We start from the raw sequence: 20,984 nt of genomic DNA on the forward strand, positions 1-20,984 counted from the left end.
TGTCTGGCATAGCTAGAATTTGTTTGTTATTGTGTTTGGGGCAGTGTTTATGTGTATTGGCATGCAGGTGGAAGTCAGGGGACAATTTCCAGATGCTAGGTCTCTCCTTCCACCTCATGGGTTCTGGGGACTGAGCTTCGGTCATCAGGCTTGATGGTAAGTGCTTTTACTGACTGAACCATCCAACCAACTTTTTTTTTCTTTTTAAAGACAGTATTTCACTATATATATCTTATTTCTCGCTGGCCTGCCTTCCCATTGTTGGGATTAGTGGCACTATGCCCGTCAACAAACAGCATATTCTCTATGGCTTCAGGAACTCTTTTTTTTTTTTTTTTTTTGGCTTTTTGAGACAGAGTTTCTCTGTGTAGCCCTGGCTGTCCTGGACTTGTAAGACTAGGCTGGCCTCGAACTCAGAAATCTGCCCACCTCTGCCTCCCTCAGTGCTGGGATAACAGGCATTCAATACCTAGCATGGTTTGGCTTTAGGAAATCTTGTCCCTACAGAAAACTAAGCCAGTGCTCCTGATCATGTGCGCATTTTTAATCCTAATACATGGGAGGTAGAGACAGGGAAAATCAGAAGTTCAGGATCATCCTTAACTATATAGTTTGTTCAAGGCCAACCTGGATCCCATGAGTCCTGATCTCAAAAACTCAAAACCAAACCTAAGCAAAACAAGATATGAATAATGATAAAGATGTTTTAAAGCAATCCATTCATGTGCTGGGATCATGCTGGAAGCCAAGCAGTCAGGACAGCAAGTGCTGGAGGGACAGAAGAGCAAGATCTGGCTGCAGGAAGCATCTTGGAGCAGCTGTGGCTGGTCCCTGAGCCACATCTGCACAGTTGGCCCACATTTCTTGGCCTCTGCCTGGATGCTCCTCCATGAGTCACATATGTCCAGAGCCCCTCATCCTGGCCAGCATGTGATAGTGTCAGCAGGGAGCCCCTGCCCCCCTCCCGATAGAGCCCAGATCAGCCCTGGCTACTGCGGAAGTGGTCAGCAAAGGTGCCACGTCAGCCGGGGCCTGCAGAGCAGTGATTCCTCCTGCCCTGGCCCACCGACCTGGCTGGAAAGGCATGCGTGTTTGCAGAGGCTGACGCACTGCTTACAGTTCTTTGCAAGCCTTAGTCATCAATCCTGGGAGATCTTATCTGTGTTGCAGAGGGAAACTGACGCTCACTCCTGAGCCTGCCTGGAGTAACAGAGCTTAACAGGGCAGAACCAAGGTTCCCACCCAGGAAGGTGGGCTGCAAACTTGGCCCCCGAAGGGCCTGCTTCGGAGCATCCTTCCGGTCTGTGGGTAATGGGCAGACACATCTGAGGCTGCCAGGGAGGCAGGATGCTGGTCCTCCGGCAGACAACAAGTTAGACTCAGCCTCTCTGTTTATCCTTTCCCTATTTTCCTGCCCCCCTCTGTGCACCCTTCCTGGTGTGGTGATTTCTTTTTTTCCTGCTTGGTTTTTGAGACAGACTAGCGTCCACTCACAGTGTAGTTGTGGATAGCATGGAACTGCTGATCCTTCTGCCTCCACCTTCCCCAGTGCTGGGAATCCAGGAGAGCTGGCTGATATCTGGGCAGATTTGGAGGGCCAAACGCCAAGAGTTCCTCCCATTGGTGCACAAGTATGAGGATCTGGCCAATCAGCAGCCTTCCCTTGGATACCCTCCCTAGGTTGTCTCCTGAAGGCAAATACTGCTGAGCACCACTGGGTAGGAGGTGGAGGAGAAGACACTGCCCCCTCCCCACCAGGGGAGCATTGAATTACCAGGTCCTATTTGCCGAGAGTACACCTCTGTCTCATCTTTGCTTCTTTTGTCCAGACCCAAGGTCTCTGGAAGAAGGCCTGGACCCTGGCCTTTACTCTGGTCTGGCTCTGGTTCTGCCTGGCCTTGGCCCACCTAAGAACAGATCAGATGGCGCAAACACGGTGGTGTAACAGCCTTCCAGGCTTTCTTGGCCAAAAGGCTGCCACTGACCCAGTTCCAGGAGGCCCCTGGGTCTGAGAGTTCAGTACAGAGAATGCCTACAGGAGGGATGGAGGAGACAGAGTGATAAGTGCCTGCTAGGGCCAAGAACCCTACTGGCTCAGGGGAGCCCAGGGTTTTGCCTGGGTATTCTGGAGGCCTGGGTGTGTATGGTTGGGTTGCAGAGACTGACTTTGTATTGCTGTGGTCACAGCACCAGAGGAGAGGCATGAAAAGTGCAGATATGGAGAGGACACACTGTAAACAGATGGGCTCTGTAAACTGAGCCTTCCAAGGCAAAGGACTGAGGGGAAGCAATGGCAGACCACTGGTCAGGCCTTGCTTTTCTGTGGCTTGAGAGAGTCGGAGAGCAAGGAAGGATCCGGTAGCTAGCTGGGTTCTTGCTATACCTGCTTGCTGGACCGTCCCTGGAAATCATCAAAAAGTCCCATGTATTCCTTTGTAGGGCCTGAGGATGGAGAGCCCAGGAATCTCCCGTTCCCTCTGTCTATCCTTCCACCAATCCTGAGGAAACTTTATTCTGGGGCAGGCATTGCCTCTCTTCAGTGATAGCCTCAATTGTTGTCTGTTTCTGAATATGTATGTAAAATTTTGAATTTAGGTTTCACTGTGTCAGAAACATCTAAATAACAATTTCAAATACGATGTTTACTGTTTTCACGCCAGTCAAGTTAAATGGCATTCAGTTCCTGTTTGTTATGATGATGGTGTGATGACCAGGAATCCAAGCTTCTGTTGCTATGCAACCAATTTCATTCATCATGGTCTCTACCTCACAGTGCAGTATAGTTGCTGGAGTTCCAGCCACTGTGCCAACATTGCAAAAGGCAAGAATAAAGATGTAAGGGAAGAAAGGTATTCTTTATTTCCAAAGTCACATCCCATAAGTTCCATGGGAGGCAACCTATGGCTGGACTTGAACCTCGCTTGGAAAGAAGGATGGAAAATCTGGCTTAAAATTAGAGGTCTGACAAGCAATTGTGAAATACAGCTAGGTGTCGTTGTCAAAGTCCATAACCTGAGCAGAAGGTTCTAGATGCTGTGTGGCTCCCTCAGACCCCTCAAAACAGCAGCCTGGCCATGGAACCCCATGTTTCCCTTCTTGGCCTGGCCTCCAGTTCCTCCTGGAGCACTGTGAGCAGGTGCCTAAATCCCCCGGAGTCTCAAACTGGAACAGAATTAGTTTGATCATTAGAGCCAGCCAGGCCATCCCAAAGAGGATCCACAGAGACACGATGTTCTTGTACCACAGAGGGTACTTTCGAGAAGGATTCATACCTGGGGAAAAGGTTTGGTTAGAGGAGGGTTACCTGTGGAAGTCAGACAGAAACTGGGAGCTCTGGCTGGTCAACTTAGTGGGGTGCTTTAAAATAATAATAAAAAAAACTTCCTAAGATTTATTTTTTTTTATGTGCCTGAATATCTGTCTATGCACCAGATGTGTGCCTGGTGCTCTTGGTGGTCAGAAGAGGGTGTCAGATAACCTGAAATTGGAATTACGGGTAGTTGTGGGCCACCAGATAGGTGGGAACTAAAGTTATGTCCTATACAAAAGCAGCAAGTGACCTTAACCACTGAGCCATTTCTCCAACCCCTATCCAATTATTTTTGAAAGAGGATCTAACCTAGCCCAATCTAGCCTTGAACTTGTTTTGTAGCCGAGGATGACCTTGAACTTCTGATCCTTCTTGCCTCCACCTCCTGAGTGCCACCACACCCACTTCTACGCCATTGGGGATCAAACCCAGAGTCTGAAGCATGCTAGGGGAGCACTCTATCCACTCAGCTACATCGCACTCCATATGTTCTAGTTTTGTTTGGGCCGAAACGGGACAGGTAGTGGGATCCAGGGAGTTTAAGAAGAACCATAGTGATGTTAAAGAACTGTACTGCCTCTGTTCCTAGCAGTGATGACCACCATCTGAGTACCCTGAACTTGTGACAAGAGAGGGAAATCTCCCTCTTGGATCTAGAAACCACTGTAGGTCCTGGCTTCCGAGCTCTCTATTGCGTCTCCAGCACACCCCCTCTTTGCTGTTTCTCTTTCCCTGTTTGTTGTTGTTGTTTGTTTGCTTTGTGTTGTATGTTTGTTTTTATCCTTCTTTCTACCTCAGGATTCTTGCATACCCATTGTTCCCTTGGCTCCCACAGCTCTTCATTTCAACTTGAGGCCTGCGATCTTTCCCATCATCTTTGCATCTTGGCTCAGACATCTTTCCTGAGAGATAGCCTGTCGCACTCTCAAAGCTGGAGTGTCTTTGTGTGTCTTCTTCCTTGGATGTGACAAAAGAACCCTTTCCCATGACTGTCTCTGGGATCATGTATCCTAAAACCACTGGGTGCCACACACTCCCAAAATCTAGGGCTGTTCATCCAGTGCTTACCCATGATGCCCCGACACATTGGATCAGCCATGGCCAGAAAAAGAGACAGAAGGGGTCACCCTGAGACTCAGCTGGCTCCTGCCATAGGCCTACCCTGTAACATGTTCCCTTCTACTGCCTATGCTTCCAGGGAGCTGACCCACCTCATTTATCAATGTGGGATCCCGTCCTGGATAGAGATCTGCCTCTTAGGTTCCCACAGCCTTTTTTGTCTTGGCCCATCCTCCACCCTGTTCACTGGCTCCGCATCAGACCTGGCCAGTGTCCCAGCTCTGGCTGGCAGCCTGGATTAAGATGATAGGGTTATGTGGCTAGCTTTGTGATTCCTTTGTGGTACCAAATGTGATCAGCGGAACCAGTGCCGAACCCAGGCAGCAGCTCCAGCCCCTGGCCACAGAAGTGGGGGAAGCATTTTCTCCCCTTGATTTCATTTTTTTGGCAGGAGAGTGGGCAGCTGGCAAGGCACTCACTGATCAGCTAAAAGAATTTCACATCATGGGAGGAGCTGGTGGCTGGGGTCTAGGGTGACTCTGGCTAGTGGCTTCATGTAGAGACAATGATACCCCATGAGATGTGTGTGTGTGTGTGTGTGTGTTTGTGTGTTTGTGAGTGTGTGTCTGTGTGTGTGTGACACAGAGAGAGAGACAGAGACAGAGACAGACAGAGAGACAGAGAAGCATTCCCACCCAAGAAAGAGGTTGGTTCATCCATAAAGGACCAAGAGAACTGATGTTTGGGAAAGAGGTGTGGAAATTTTCAGAACACTTATAAATTGTGAATCCACCCTAGTTTTGCCCAGACTTGCCTGCTGGGGCTCTACTCTGCCCTTCTCCAGGCCTCAGTTTCTCCATTTACATAAGCAACAGCCCTTGCAGGTGAAGCAGCCTGGGTCCTCTGCAGTGATGCTGGGTAACTGAAGGGGATCGTGGTAGGCCACACTGCTCTCCCAGCAGCTCCTCTAGCATCCAGGACTTTGGACTGAGCTCAGGGCAAGGAGCTACAGTGCAAGAGACTGAGCAGTTTGCCCTGCCTTCCACAGAGTGACTTCTTGAGCAGAAAGACCCTGGTTGCCCCCCTTACTCCTATAATCACAGGCGATGGCACCATGTCTCTGCCCTTACTGGAAGCTGGCTGATGCCTCTCTTCCTATTTCCAGAATGCTGATGTCTCGAGAATGCCACCCAGTTGGGGAATTTCTTCTCTTTTGTTTCTGAGAGAGGACCTCATGGTGTAGATCAGGCTGTCTTTGAACTCACGATCCTCTTGCTTCCCCCTGTCTTCTTAAAAAATGCTGGGATGGCTGGGCTGAACCACACCAGGGGCTCAATGTAGAATTTGAGTTCCATCCTAAGACTGAAGGTTTCCAAAGGGGCTAAGTGTGATGCACGTGCTGAGCCTCATTACACTATGCATATGTGAACCCTGTAGACTTGCGTGGTGCCCAGTTTGTGCACGTTTATGCTGTAGTCCTGTTGCGACAGGGGAAATAACGGGGAAGGGAAAACAGCTTCCAGGAAAGTCTCCTGAACTAGGAGGGGTAAGCCTGACCCTCCTTGCTTCTGGCTGAAGCTCTCCTCAGACACAGGCTCCCACCATGAGGGTGGAGGTGAGTACCTGACCCAGTTAGAAACAATCTGTCCAAGTGCCTTCTTCCTGAGCCACAGGTGGGAGAAAGCCAGGCTGAGGTACAGGGTCCCCATTATGAGCTCCTCCTCTCAGGGGAGGTAAGGCCTTGAACCAAGAGGCCAGAAGGCAGCAGCAGGTTCTCAGCAAGCCTCAAACTGGATCCTTTCAGTTAGGGATCCAGAGGCCCAGAGAAGATTCTAGAAACAGCTTAGATTTTGGAATGGAGCCGATAAGAAGCTGTATTTCACTGTGCTGTCTCAAGTAGACAGGTTGGCCACTCTGAATTTCAGCTTCCTCATTGCTAAATGATGGCACTCACTCTGGGTTGCAGGCTGAGTGAGTGGCTTACCGTCCTGCGGGCAGAGCCTTAACTCAACTGTCACTGAAGAATTATGGGAAGGGCCCTGTTGTACAGGACTACCATCCAAGTCAAATTACATTACATCAGCTGAACCCGCCTGCAAGCTCATCACAGGAGGGGTGGTACCACACACCTGTGATCCCAGCAGTCGGGGAGGCAGAGGCAGGTGGAACTCTGGGAGTTCGAGGCCAGCCTGGTCTACAAGGTGAGTCCAGGACAGCCAAAACTACACAGAGAAACCCTGTCTCAAAAAGACAAATCAAAAAGATTATCATAGCTGAGCTTGTGAATTGCTGGCATTCCCAAACAGAAGCTAGGGAAGAGAAGAATCATTGAGCTCTCACCTGACTATATAGTATATGGTTTGTAGTATATAGATTGGGAAAGAAGACTAGGAGAGGGGGCTCCAAATACATATATTTGGAGCAAGAGAGCCATGAGGGAGTCATGAAAACCTTCCAGTGCAGTGCTTTGGGGTCACCCCACTCTTCCTGTAACCCTTCACCTGTGTTCTGCAAATAAGCCCAGTAAACTCACAGTTCCTCAATGTGTGTGTGGGCGGGTGATGGAGTCCAACTTTGAAACCTCAGAAAAAGGGGGGATAGGCATTGCTTAGCCCTGCCAGCCCCTGGAGAACATTCTTTTGACAGACCCCCTCTTCAGAACAGGGCACTGGTCTACTGAAGTGTGTGGCATTCCCAGTGCCAGCCTGGAGGTGGAGGAACCTGTGACCTTCATTCTTAAGGGATCTTCAGGGGCAGCAGGGGAGAGAGATGCTGAGGCTATGGTCAGCCTCAGCTGCTGCTCGGACTGTCCCTGCACTGCCACCTGCTGGAACTCGCCTCCACTGTTTCTTATAAAGCCAGCTGCCTCTGTGGTTGCCTGCATGGTCCCAGGTGACAGTACTGCAGTTTTTTGGGGCCTTCTTGGCAGGCTTCTTGCTGTTGTTTCCCCCTGGGCCCAGGAGAGACTGAGGTGTCCTGGTTCTCTGACTGTTTTGCCAAGTTCCTCCCCCGCAGCTGGGGGGATGAGATACATGGGGGAAGAGATCAGGTAGGAAGGAGACTGGGCTCCTTGTCCCTCTAAAGCATTCATCTACATGTAAGTCCATAGCCTTGGGGGATGATGCTACACTTGCCAGCAAGGAAGAGAGATGTTAGCCTACCACACTAGGAAAGGGTAGAGCATGCTTGGGCTACAAGCTGTGTGCCAAGCTCACCTACACGAGACACCTGAGGTGAACGCCAAGCCCAGAAGGTGCAGGTAGCTGAGTCACAGCCCTGCCCACCCCAAGCTTCTCACCGATCAGGTAGTCCCGGAGCCCACCAGCCCAGCCGCGAGCCTTTCTCACCAATCACATAGTCGCCGAATCCCACGGTGCTGAGAGTGATGAAGGCGAAGTAGAAGCTCTCCACATAGCTCCAGCCCTCCATGTGGGAGAAGAGAAGCGGAGGCAACAACAGGAAGAACAGGAGGCCTGAGAGCAGCGCAGCGGAGCCTGTTAGCCACTGTGCCCACGCAGAGTCCTGCAGTGCACAACGTTGACCCATGGCTCTGACCGGAGGATGGAGAAGGAGGTGCTCTATTCCCCCTTCTCCATCTTTGTGTATGCCCCACATTTCCTGCCAAGAGTCTTCAGTGGCTTTGATGCCTGCCATACTTCTCATTCTTATGATGGATATCTTAATGATTAAAGAACCCATCCTGGACTTTGTTCCCCCAATCCTAACCACCCCCTCATTTTCTCCATTCCACCCTTCTTGGTCCTGCACCCCATATCCACCACAGAGTCATCGGGGTTTCCAACCACTCCCTTACCTGCCATCTGGCCCCCAGCCGGTGGGCACATCTGTGCACCCCACACTGCATGAGGTGGCCCAGCCGGTTGAGCACCACGAGGTTAAATGGAATCCCCACCAGAGCAAAGAATATGCAGAAGAGGCGGGCAGCCATGGTCTGCGGGCTCAGGTTGCCGTAACCTTGGGCAAGAGAGAGGAGTGCTTGAAGGGGCTCTTCCCCTCTCTCCGCACAGGGCCACTGAGGCCCTTTCCCTGCCCACCCCGCTCAACCTCCCAAATTCCACTCCTGCTGTTGTGAATGGGCAGCTCCAACAATGAGTCAGTGCTCTCCCTACCCAGCTGCCCTGTCCCCTGTGAGGCTGGGGGACTCTGGACAAGGGCCTTGATATTTTTGAGCCTGTGTCCTTGGACCTAAAATGGGGTGCAGACATTCACGTGGCACAGCTATAATGAAGCCACTGTGGGAACACGCTGTGGGAATGCGAATCCCTGAGCAGGCAATGCATGCAAGAGCTGAGTGAATACACAGACGGTGATGGATGATGGAAAGCTGCTGCTGGCTTTCTTTTGTTTGCCTTAAAAACAAGGTCTCAAAGTCCAGCACAGTAGCACATGCCTTTAATCCCAGTGCCCAAGAGGCAGAGGCAAGTGGATCTCTGTAAGTGCAAGGCCACTACATAATGAGTTCCAGGACAGTTAGAGCTACATAATAGAGACCATGTCTCAAAACAAAACAAACCAGGAGACAGAGGGACCTTCCACATACACTTGTCTCAAAGATTTATCCTACTCCCTGGAGTCCTCAGAGCTCTCTCCTAGAGTTAGTGGCTGACTTTAAACTACACAGAGAGCTCGCTCTGCATAGTGCAATTCACCTGCCCCCTTTTGGGAGGACAAGGCAAGAATGCTGGTCAGGGAGGCTGGAAGCTGGAATTGAGTCATCGTCGGTTGAGCTCGCCCCCTGGTGGTAAGTGCCAGGTCATGCAGGGGATGCCAAGAACAAAGGCATCGTTAGGGCCACTGACTGGCATTATTCCACGGGATTCAGGACTACAGGAGCCCAGTGCTTTCGGCTCATACTGTTTCCACACAACAATCCGTAGGGGCTCTTTTGGGACATCTTCTATCTCAGCTTGGGTCTGCAGGGGAACTGAGTCTCTAGAATGTTGACAGGGATGTGAGGTGCTGGTGGGCTAAAAGGGATTGTCGGAGGGCCTGGGTGGAACGACTAACGCCCCATAGGGCAGCAGTTCTCAAAGCTGAAAATGTGCACAGTCCCCTGGTGCCTGGTGAAGTGCAGAAACTAAGTCCTGGGGCAGGAGGTCATGTGACAAATTAGCTGTGCTCCTCCCCCCAATGCCACCACAAGGTCCACTGCCTCTCATGGAGGCTCTATTGACTCTCAGGAGGAAGCCACCTCCCCAGACTGTCCCCACCCAGCCATTACCAATAGTGGTGATGGTGGACACAGAAAAGAAGAAAGAGCCCACAAACTCCCAGCGTCCCATGCTGGTGCTTTTTCCCAGGAGGCTGGTCCCATCTTTGTATGCTTGGATGATGCCCTGGGGAAGAAGCTGAAGTAACCAATAGGATCTTGGGAGAGAGGCTTGGCACCTGCACCCCACGACATTCATATACCCACATCTATACCCACACCTACACACGTAACTCTCCCTTCGTGGCCCGATTCAGTCGCCAGCCATGTTCAGTCTGGACTCTTCCAGATGTCCATAGCTGTGTTGTTTCTCATATCTACAACAAAACTTTCTCTTCAACCATTCGTAGGAGCTGCATGTCCTCATTCTCATTTTTTTTTAACTTACAAGGTTCTAAGGCTCAGAAAGTTACAGGATTCAGGAGGTCCCTCTTTCATGCTGTATAGACAGTGACAATTTGCCGAGGAGTGGTGACTCCTCAGTGTGGCTGCCTGCAGTTCTGCAGTGAGCTCTGAGCTTCTGAGGCCCTGCCCTGCTGGGAGGGGCTTTCCAGGGATGCAGCTGCCTTTGGCCCACCCATGCCCCTGTTAGTAACCCCAATAAATTCACTGTTCATCCATATAGACCTGGGTTGGGTTGTTCCTTTGGTAATTCAGTGGTGCCCTAACTGAGATGAAAAGATTTTTGTTCATGTGTCCCCAGGGAAACACACAGTATCTCATTCTTTACTCCAAGCCTAATCAGGGCAAGGGGTCTCTATCCATCTTACCAACATAGGGCTCCCCAGAGGCAGGGAACATGAGGACAACCCTTCCACTCCATATCCTAGAGGGGGATCCAGATGGGTCCTGTGCTATCTATGTGGCTTAACCACTCACTTGCTGCCCAGCTCATTTCCAACCTTGCAGGGAGCAATAGCCTAAGTGTCACTGGAAGATGGCAGGGACACGACCTTTAGTGGGACAGAGGAGAACTGAACTAACGCTGACACAGTCCATCAAGGCTGTTTCAGGTATGAAAGAGGCTGTGTTGAAGTTGCTCGATTTCTGCATGCCTCAATCTCCTTATCTGTAAAATATTAATATCAACTGTGGCAAATCCCTTCTGTGAAGGTTAAATCTGTGGTGCATGCCTGGGAATTCTGGAAAGATCCACATGCATAGGGGTACACACAAGCAGCCTCTGGGCAGTCAGTGCCCTCAGCTCTTGGCTGTGCAGCATTCATACTAGCCTACTCTGAGCCTTGGGGGTGATAGCATCTGCTAATGAGACTGGTGAGAAGGAGGAGGGGGCCGGGCAAGGGAAAGGCTACAGCAGAAGTATTTACTGATTGTAGTGGTTGTGAGTAGACACAGCCCCCGCCCTGCCTAACTGCAGATCTTTCCCAATTGGCCTGTCCAAAAGTGCAGAAGTCTATCTCTTCTCAGCAGACCTCCTGTCCCACCCCTACAATTTCCTCTTCCATTTGGTATCTGGCTTCAGCTTAGAGACTTGGGGAGCAAGTCTTGCCCCTCTCTGTTGACGAACTATTGCAGGAGTGTGAAGATTCTGCACCCAAGCATGTGGGTCTAAGCCGGGTCTCTGTGCTCTCGGCAGAGGAATGTGGAGCAGGATATTAACACAAGCACTGATTTGCTCAGCTGTCTGCCTGTGTAAAAGTCCCTCCACCGGAAGCCCTGCCAGGTGAACCACCTCTGCCTCCCTCCCCTTTTGCGTCCTCATTAGCTGAGGAGCCTCTGGCTCAGTGATCTGCGCACCTTCCTCTGCCCACTCCTCTCATCCCTACCTTACTGCAGGTGGGGTAGGATGTCCTCTGAGGTCCCCTCACTCACAGCCCCTGTCTCCTTTGCCCCTCTACCGGGCAAAAGATGAGCTCTATTGGATGAGCCCTTTCCCAAGTGCCCCAGGGTCCTGTCCCACCTTAGAGCCTAGCCTAACCCCAAAGGCTCTTATTTGCCCCAACCCTGTGAAAGATGTGGCCTTTCGTCCTTGTTCCAATAAGTTCCATATCAGGCTGCCACCAGATCAAATGCTACCTGACCTCTATCACGACAGCCCTGTAGCCTGTGACCCAGGGAAGAACGCTGTCTGTATTCCTTATTTCCAAATTTAGGATAGCTGTGTTCTTACAAGGCTCGCCATGCCTCCGTAGTTCCTTAAGGTTAGAGGCCTTTTCCACTGCTGTCCAGCCCAACCCTGTGGTCACCCCACACACACCGCCACCCCCAACAGCACAGCCCTGCTGTTCCCAGGCTTGTGTCCTCCACCTCTCCATCGAATAACCACTCCGAGCGCTTCACTGTCCCCAGCCAGAGCTCCTTCATCCCTACCGTGCATCCCTACCGTGCATCCCGAGCCCCCTGCCCCATCCCTTCTTTCCCAGGCTGGCCCCTAACCCGGATCAGCAGGTCTAGCGCAGGGCCATCCAGACACGTGTAGTTCTGTAGCAGCTCCCACTTGTCGCGCTGGAAGTTGCGGCCACGGTCTTGAGTCGAGCGACCCTCGAGCGCCCAGAACACACCAGTTCCCAGCACCAGGTAAGCCAGATAGGAGAGCAGCAGGAACCCAGTGCCCCGCACCCGGCAGCCCCCAGCCCACCAAGGCACTGAGGGAGATCGTGGTCGGCAGGTGATGGAGAAGCGGGAGCTTGGGAGCGCTGGCATGATGGAGAGTGAGAGCTCCAGAGAGCTATGGTGGACAGGAACCAGGCTGGGCAGGAAGGGCCAGAAAGGTCCCCTTCTCTAAGCAAATACCTTCCTGTCTCGTTTCCCTGTTTAGGAGTGCTGGACGATGGGATGGCCCTGCCCACCCTCAAGGGTCCATTTCCTGGGACAAAAATGGCCTCTCCCAGTAGAGTGTGGTGTGCCCGCCCCCACATTAGAAGGAAGGAGAGAGAGCTACCGGGTAGCCACAGGCAGGGGAGAGAAGGGCCCAGAGACCTCCCTTACTCTCTCACCCCCCAGTGTGTCCATGCAGGAGGAGACACTTACAATCCACTGTGCAAAGAAGAAATAGCAGCCAAGTTTATTGTTACAGGACTCCTGCACAAGGTGAGGGGCGGAGGACTTCCTCCAAGCGCCTGTGTCACTCTAGGTCTCACACAGCCATGCACTCAAAGACATAAAATGGGAGCCAGCTGAGTATGCTGTGTCTGTGTTCTGGGAAGAGGGGTAGCAGGCAAGAGAACCGGGGACGAAGGTTGTCCCTTGCTGTTTTGGAGGGGAGTTCCCATGGCTCCATCCACCCAGAACAGAAGCAGGGCCCAGCATGTGTACTTCAGATTTCAGTCCTTTCCTGGGACTGCCCTCTGGGAACCCTCTGCCCATGTGGGTCCTTTCACAGGACTCCCTCACCTCCTGGGCTCACAGTCCCAGCCTCACTTCTGATGCTGTAAAGAGGTCACAGATCTTGGAAACCCCTTACCACTGGGGAGGTGAAGGAAGTCTGAGAAAAATTAATTCCTTAACCTGTGAGACAAACCTCTCCTCCGTTCTGGCCCTCAGTGTCACAGTCTGCCAGAAGGACCAGGTTTGGATGAAGTGTTCCCATGGAGTCCACGCCACTAGGGGGCTCCTATTCTATAACACCTCTGGGGTCTGCTGTCCCTCCAGCAACTCCAGGGAGTAATGAGGTCTAAGGGTGCTCTGGGGGTCAGGGGAAGTAGTGGAACCCCTGAAACAGGTCCCAGGCATTGTTCTAGAAGGGCTGGAGAATGCTGACTGGCTGCCTTCCTGTTCTTCAGCTGTGAGACTTCTGAGGACAGCTTGCTGTGGGCACCAAAGTGTCCCCACATGTGTGCCCAGCTCACTTCCTCCAGCCACTGCCCTGAACTTTCACCCTCCCCAGGATTAGTCTCGTCAAGGTTGCGAGTGTTGCATTGGGCCTCCTTCAAGACTGAAGACACACCGAAGGCAGAAACCATCACTGTCATATCCCCAGAACCAGGCATAGTGCATGGTACACCATAGGGGCTTATTAAGAGCCTACCATGTATGTAGCAAATAATGCAAAAATCAAGTCATCTTTGCTTGCAGCCTAAGGCTCCCCTAGGAGTGTGTGAGATGATAGTGTGACCACCATGATCCAGGTTGGGTTTGACTTCTCTGGGTTCTCTTTGAGTTGAATACAGGAAAAAAGAGCTCTAAGGTCAGCCTTCATATCTTCATTCTCACAGGTCTTTGATTTTTGTCTCCTCATGTCCCCTCCGTTGCTTTATAGGCACACCTATCTCCTTTCTCTCTTGGGAGTTGCTAGATAGTGTGTGGGTTGAGAAGGAAAAGGAAGGGCAGGGAATGTCATGGGTTTAGGGAGGGCAGGGCAGTTGTATCTCATGCAGAGATGGTGATTTTCTGTGATCTGGGGTCAGAGTCAGGCACTGCTCCATCTTTGGGCTCCAGGCCTCTGATGAGCAGCCAGAGCTGGGAGCACCTGCACAGGAGCAGGGATCCCAGGCTGAGGCTCACTGCCAGCCACACCAGCCCTAGGAGGATCCATACAGCTGCCAGGCTCTGGTATACAGCGATGTAATGCTTGCTGGGGTCTGTGCCTGCCGGGGAAGGTGATGGCTGGTGTCTGAGGGCACTGCCACCCCCAGCTTCCATAGAGATACCTCCTCCCTGGCCCTCATACCAAGGGCTAGTAGTGGAGAAAGCAGTGGTGGATACTATATCAGAAACCCCTGAGGATGCCACCAAGAGTCCACAGTGGTCCCAGAAGTAACCAACCTCACCTGGTTGGCATCCCCATCATTCCTAGTGGGTGCCCACCAAGATACCCTGATTATCCCATTCTCACCAACAACATAGTCCCCAAAGCCAATGGTGCTGAGGGTGATGAAGGTGAAGTAGAAGCCCTCTTGGAAGCTCCAGCCCTCCACATGGCTGAAGAACATGGGCGGGAAGATGAGAATGACCAGGGTCCCCAGGGTGAGAAACAGAGCCAGGCCCAGGACCTGCAGGAACTGGGAGAAGAGGCTGCCCTTGAGACTACTTGGAAGACTCTGAAAGCATATGGGGGAGGTCTGGAAGAAACTGAGTGTGGGCAGGGCAATATCTAAGCTCCACCCCCTTCCCTGCTGCAGACTTTTGGGTGGGGTTGCACCCATGGGCATTTGACATGTATGTGCCAAGATTTGGGGGCAGGGGAATGTGTTAGTGGTCAAGGAAAGAGCCAAAGACTCTTTTGAACTTGAGAATCACCCTTGAGCAGGCTCCCCAGAGCCTACTGAGATCTGTCACCCACCAAATCGTCCCAGGTTCCTCTGTGGGGCATGCTGGGTAGCCTGGAGATTGTTTTGGACCACATCAAAGTATGCCCATGATGACCATGGAGAGATAATGTGCTGTTCAGATTCTCTACCAAAGAAAGGGTGCTGTGTAGAGCTGCCTGGCACACAGACACAGTCCTCTCAAGGAGGTCATGCCCAGTGCCTGGCCCTCACCTCTTTGCAGGTAGATGCCATAGTCACATATGCCATTGAGCCTTTGCGGTCACACCCTGCCCAGTCGGCATCATCCTTCTACTCTTCCAGCCCTGCAGCTGTCCAAACTGACTGTGTGTGTGGGGGCTACATACCCAAGCCCTTCTCCCAATTTTCAGCTATCTGTCCCCAAGGGCTTAGAGGGTAGGGAGGATTCTACCTTACCTGGGAATGCCTGGAATGGTCCTCCCACCTGTTCAATGTGGCCAGGTGGGCACGCAGCCCTGTGCCCAGATGGTTAAGGAAAACAAGATTGAGTGGAATGCCCATCAGGGCATAGAAGACACAGAAGACCTGCCCTGCCCTGGGTGCCAGGTTTCCATAGCCTGCAGAGCAAGGGAGTGCTACGGATCAGGGGAAGAGAGAGCCCAGAACTGACTCCCACCCACCCCACCCTCATTCCCAGCTCTAGCAGAGGCTTGTCTCCATCACCTCTGGAGGAGGGTGGGAAGCTCCCTGCTCTCACTGATACTCACCCTGTTTCTCTGATAGAACACTCTCTACCTACAGAACACTCATCTCCAATGATGCTTCCTTCGTGAAGCCCTCCTGACTGGCACTCTTGCCTCCCTGCCAGGCATGATTCCCTGAGATGCTTTGTGTCATTTCTGTCTTATTACCCACTTTGTCTTGTGTAATTATCACAATTTAATCCCTCTTTGGTGGGTTGAAAGCTCTGAAGGCCAAGCCTGGGACAGATCCAAGTCTGTACCCCACCCCTCCTTTGTCACTCTGCCTGGCTTGCCAAGGAAGATGGATGGAATTGGATTTGGATTTAACTGAATGGAAGGGAGGTCTGTGTGTGGGAGGCCTGGGGGTTCCCTGGCAGTGAGCAGAAAGGGCTTTCAGTTAGTACCCCATCTTTTTGGGACACTGAGCTATCACCTGCTGCCATGAGAAATGGTCCTGTGCACAAATGTCCTCTCACTTCTAGTCCCTCCATCTGTTCCCTGAGAGGACTTTAAGTCCTAGGTGTGAGTTTGGTCTATGACCAGGCACAAAGTGTTAACACACTAGGACCAGCTATCTGCCTAGCAGGACTGAAGTTGATAAAAAGACAGGCACCCATTCTCGCCTTTATGCTGAGAGAGGGCTCTGCCTAGCCCTTCAATGTGCGCCAGGGAAGTGAGCCCAGGCAACCACAGCTACAGCCAGCCTGGTCGCCTTCCTTTTTTACAAGTGTCCCCTACTGGCTTCCCGACCTGCACCTTACATGCTACCTCCTGACTAAACCATATCCTTGTCCCACTGATGGCATTTGGAACAGATCCCAAGCAGAGCAGGGCCTGGGGAGCCCTCTCCCTCCTCGCCCCTTTACCTATGGTGGTGACCACTGTGCCTGCAAAGAAAAAACTGCTCCCAAAGTCCCAGTTGCTGGGGTTGGTACAGTTGCCTTTGGGGTTCATGCCTTTCAACCAGGCTTCCAGGATGACCTGTGGAGGTGGCATGGTCAGCAGGATCGGCAGTCACTAAGTGCACACTGTCACCAAGGTCTCAAAAGAGTGCTTTCATGTCTCTTAGATAGCATCATTCCTGTTTTTTCAGAAATGGACATGAAAGCTTTGATGCTCTCAGTGGCTCAGACACTTTCTAAGCAGTTAGCAATTGACTGAAGTTGTGCTCTGATGAGCCAGGGAACTAAGGAGGTGTGTGGAAATACTCTTGATAGCTAGGAAAACATCACACACACAAACAGAAACACATACACATACAGAGAAAGAGAGACAGAGACAGAGGTGGGTGTAGGACACGGTGGGTTTTGTCTTGAATGCTTCTGGAAGGGTTTGCTAGCCAAACTGGAGTGTGGGGCTGCCCTCCCATGGGAGGGCATGGGGGGGGTGCTGGCAGCCTCATTCTCTGACACTCTCTAGTGAGTGCAACTCATGCCTGCAGGAGAAATTCCATCAGAGAGACCCACAAGAAGGTGTGAGTGTGTGTGTGTGTGTGTGTTTTCTTATGGGTATACAGTGGTTCTATTCACATGTGGTGTGTTGACTGCATGTGCTGCATAGTGCTATATGTTGCATGTGTGTCTGCATTAGGTGTCCATGTTTTGTGTTTCTAGAACAGGAGCCTTCACAGGCTCTAGACTGTGCCCTCATCTCCTCGTGGGAAATTGGCAGGTTCCCTCTCTGCAGGCTCTAGCCCTCTCCCTTGTAGCTGGGAACTTGTCTTAGGGTGGTAGCAGCTCAGCCTTGGTATCTGGCGATGGCCCAAAGGTGGGGAGCCATTGGGAAGTATGGCTGCTCCTGCCTCCCTTTCCTGTGGGAACTGATTTTCACCAGCTGGGTGGAGATCTCCTTGTGGGCAGGAACTAACCTCTTAAGATGTAGGCTTGGCCTCCTAGTCCCCTCATACCCAGACAGCTGGGACAGACTTTTCAGAGCATGCACCCTCTCTGGAGATTTTCACCTTTGGGGACAGCATTTGCCCAGGTCCCTGGCTGTCACCACTGCACCTCTGAGCCCTCCATCTCATGGTTCTGACTCCTGTGATGGTTCTGAGTGTGGGTGAGTGGCCTCAGGGAATCCAACGGTAAAGGAGAAAGGAGCTGATATACAGCTTTCGTCCTCATGGAAATCACATTTGAACACTACACTTAGCACTATGTGTGAATTCAGGGTGTGAGTTTGCTAGGAACTGGGCTCCCCCAAATCTCCAAGCCTTACTTATTCTGGAAAGTAAGAGTCTGTCCTGAGACTGAGGACTTTCTGTTCCATCTTTCCTAGTCCCTGGGCTAAGCACTGGCCCCTTTGAGATACAGCCAGATCTAGCCCATCCTTGCCCTTTGACAAGAAAGCTGATTCAAGCCTTGCCACCTGTCTGCCCACTCTTCATTCCCCTCAAGCTCAGGTCAGGAAGAGGTTTTGAGGTGTCCTTGTCTCAGGATTACTTCTGGGATGCTGGAAGGCCTGGCGGTGAGCATCAGCCCTGAGTTACTTTGTATAGGGAGTACATCCTGGAACAACAGGGGCCGTCCTTCCTGCTTACATCTCATCTAGGAGGCCAGTTGCTCTCATTCTCAGAAATCTCAGGGCCTCAGCACCACCCAGTGACCTCACCTGAAGCACCTGAGTCAGCAAGTCTGGGTGGGAGTTGCCACTTGCTTTCCCAACCCTCTCAGGCATTGCTGCTGCTGGTGGAGGAGGCCCACAGGCCCAACCTTAAGAACTCTCAGCTTCAGCAGTGCCCTGCCCTCAGCAGGTGAGCTGTTCATAGAGTGAAGAGTAAAGGGCTCCCCAGAGAGAGGCGTGGCTGTGAGCTCTGCCTCAGCCGGTGACTGTGCAGCCCCAGCACCCTGGCATCTCCCCAAGCCCCAGCTCCCACCTGCAAGCTGGAGATTCTGGTTGCAGTAAGCAGCTGGGAGAAAACACCTGTAGGGAACTCAGCCCCAGGTGCTAAAGCACGATGGAACAGCCTGGATCCACATCAACATATAATATCACTGTGTTGACTGCACTTGCCCTGCCGCTCTGCAGTGACCAACACCACTTGGTCCATTTGTTCTGCCCATCTTCTCAATGCCCCCACCTTTGCCTTTGCTCAAAATACCTAGTTTTGCTTTGTTTCAGGAAGATACGAAGGCAGGAGGGGCCCGGGCAGGGAGTGAAAGCACCCAGGCAGTGCTCATCCACCCTGACTGATGGTTGTCCACCAGCCCAGCTGGTTCTCACCTTTGTCTGCATCTCCACCCAGGGACACAAGCTGGGAGCCAGCAGATGAAGTGCCCTCCTGAGAAGTGGAAGAGTGTGGGAGAAGAAATTTCTAGAGTGTTGATAACTGACAGCTCATGTTCATGAAGCAAGCAGATGTTCAGAGAGAGCTTTAGACCACCAGCATGCATTTTCTGTGAGTATGGATATGTGTCTGTATGTATTTGTGTACGTGCAGATAGTTGTGTGCATAATGTATGTGCGTGGCCAGGGGTCAACCTTGTTTGATTTTGTCTGTCTCTTGAGAAGCTTGCCTTTTTGGCTAGGCTGGCCTGGTTCTCGGGATCTACCTGTCTCCCAAATGCTGGGATCACAGGCCCTTGCAGCCATACCCAGAATTATACCTGGGTGCTTGGAATTCAAAACAGGAGTTGCCCATTTGGCAAGACTGGCTGGCCAGAGAGCCCAAGGGATCTATCTGCCTGTGTAGGCCTCTTCAATGCTAGGTTTACAAGTCACCCTGCCTGGCTTTTTTTAATTATTATTTAAAATTACATTTAAGTTAGTACATAGCTGTGTGTGTGTGTATGCGTGTGTTTATATATATGTGGACATGCATGTGCCATTGTATGTGTGTCAAGATCAGAGGAAAACTTCCAGGACTTGGTCCTCTCCTTGCACCACGTGGGTTCTGGGAATCGAACTCCCATCCTTGGGCCCTGTGCCAAGTGCCTTTCCTTGCTGAGCCGTCTTACCAGCCCACACCTGGCTTTTGAACGTGGGATCTGGGCCTAGAACTTAGGTCCTCGTATTTGTTTGGCAGATGCTTGGCTGAGACACCTCCCCAGCCCCAGATAGGCTTTCTCTTCTCACCCTACTGATGAGGACGGTTAGGTGAAGTGACTTGATCAAGGTCAAAGAATAGACCCGAGGGCCTCAGACTAGATCTCTCCAGGCTCTGGCATCCTCCATGCTCCACTTCAAAACAAGGAACCAACCTCTGCACCTACCACTGGCCCCTGTACTCACCTCCCCATCTTCTTGTCCCATCCTTCCTTACTCCCTTACCTGCACAAACTGCTCCAGGGCCTGCTGGTCCAGGCAGGTGTAGCGTAGCTTTTCCAGCTGGAACTGGTCCCTGGATTGAGCTTCTGCCTGCTTCTCCAGCAGCTGGAAGGTAGTGGCCCCGAGCAGCAGGTAGCAGATGTAGACCAGAAGCAGGTGCAATACCTGGCCACCCCAGCAGCTGCAGAGCCCAGCTTGGGGCATGATGTGGTCCGGACTCTGCAGCAGCTGCCAGGGCGGCTGTGAGGAGCATCGAGAAGAGGTGAGAGCCCCTGCTATTGCCTGCCCTGTCCTCCACTGCACAGGTGTCTGCGGCAGGGGAGTCTGTTTGAACAGTGAGGTGCGCAAACAGGCCTGCCATCCCCAACCCAGCCTTGTTTTTCCATGCTCAGCAGCAAAACAGCCAATGTATGGGCCCCTCGGTGACACCTATGGGCTTCTCCTGAGCTCATCTGTCCTCATCTTCTGCTTCCAAGCAAGGCTGACTGTCTGTGAGAGACTTCGCTGAAGGGATCCTGCTAACTGCAGATTTCTCACCTGGGAAGAAATACAGATAGGCTAGGAGGAAAGTCTCCAAAGAGTGTGGGTTGGCCTTGTTACAGAATGGAACAAGGGAGGATTGAGCCACCTATTGGGAGAGACTGGGGATGAGTAAACTGGAGTAAAACAAATCAGAGCAAACAGGCAGATGATAGCCTTGCTTAGCAGCATATCAATTGCTGCTACTGATGCACAGGAGGCCCTGCTTACCACTAGCTATCACTTCTGCCAATGGTTGGTCTTGCTTGAGACCTTGAGCAGGTTATCTGCAGGATGCTGAGCTCAAGAGACAGAAGTGTGAAGAAGACAGGAACTGGAAGTGAGTCTCCACCCCCATGGTGTTGTTGGTGGCCCCTTCTTCCACAGGAGGACCTAGAGAGCTTCATTTGGTCTTTGGTGGATGTGGCAGCTTTAGTGACATTATATACTAGCTCACTTAACATATTGCATATACATGCCCTTATTTACTTTTTTTTTATTAGCTTAGCCTTTAGCAACTGAGCCATCTCTCCATCCCTCCCTACCTACCAACCTATCCATCTATCTATCGTCTATCTGTCTGTCTATCTTTTTGTTGTTTTGGTTTTGGTTTTGATTTTAAGACAGGAACTCTCTTTTTTGTGCTCCCACTGGACCAGCGAGCAGGC

The 20,984-nt window shown here is 51.8% G+C and overlaps 2 protein-coding genes across 4 annotated transcripts; both read right to left on the bottom strand.

The window, feature by feature from the left end:
* Positions 1-2,691: 2,691 nt before the first annotated feature.
* On the bottom strand, positions 2,692-12,314 carry Kcnk17 (potassium two pore domain channel subfamily K member 17). 3 transcript variants are annotated; one of them, XM_021642938.2, is made up of 5 exons: positions 11,997-12,314; positions 9,612-9,726; positions 8,184-8,344; positions 7,717-7,891; positions 2,692-3,272 (listed from the first exon to the last, which is right to left on the bottom strand). In XM_021642938.2, the coding sequence occupies exons 1-5, from the start codon at positions 12,261-12,263 to the stop codon at positions 2,986-2,988; spliced, it is 1,005 nt and encodes a 334-aa protein (XP_021498613.1). In that variant the 5' UTR covers positions 12,264-12,314; the 3' UTR covers positions 2,692-2,985. The 3 variants fall into 3 exon arrangements, with proteins under 3 accessions (XP_021498613.1, XP_060237270.1, XP_060237271.1); XM_060381287.1 differs by having other exon boundaries at positions 3,026-3,272; positions 7,717-7,919; XM_060381288.1 differs by having other exon boundaries at positions 3,030-3,162.
* Positions 12,315-13,928: 1,614 nt separating this feature from the next.
* On the bottom strand, positions 13,929-20,001 carry LOC110551991 (potassium channel subfamily K member 16-like). Its single transcript, XM_021642940.1, has 5 exons — positions 19,801-20,001; positions 16,398-16,512; positions 15,245-15,405; positions 14,395-14,560; positions 13,929-14,146 (listed from the first exon to the last, which is right to left on the bottom strand). The coding sequence occupies exons 1-5, from the start codon at positions 19,999-20,001 to the stop codon at positions 13,929-13,931; spliced, it is 861 nt and encodes a 286-aa protein (XP_021498615.1).
* Between the last annotated feature and the right edge of the window lie 983 nt (positions 20,002-20,984).

Source organism: Meriones unguiculatus, chromosome 4, assembly GCF_030254825.1.
Source record: "Meriones unguiculatus strain TT.TT164.6M chromosome 4, Bangor_MerUng_6.1, whole genome shotgun sequence".
Lineage (NCBI taxonomy): Eukaryota > Metazoa > Chordata > Mammalia > Rodentia > Muridae > Meriones > Meriones unguiculatus.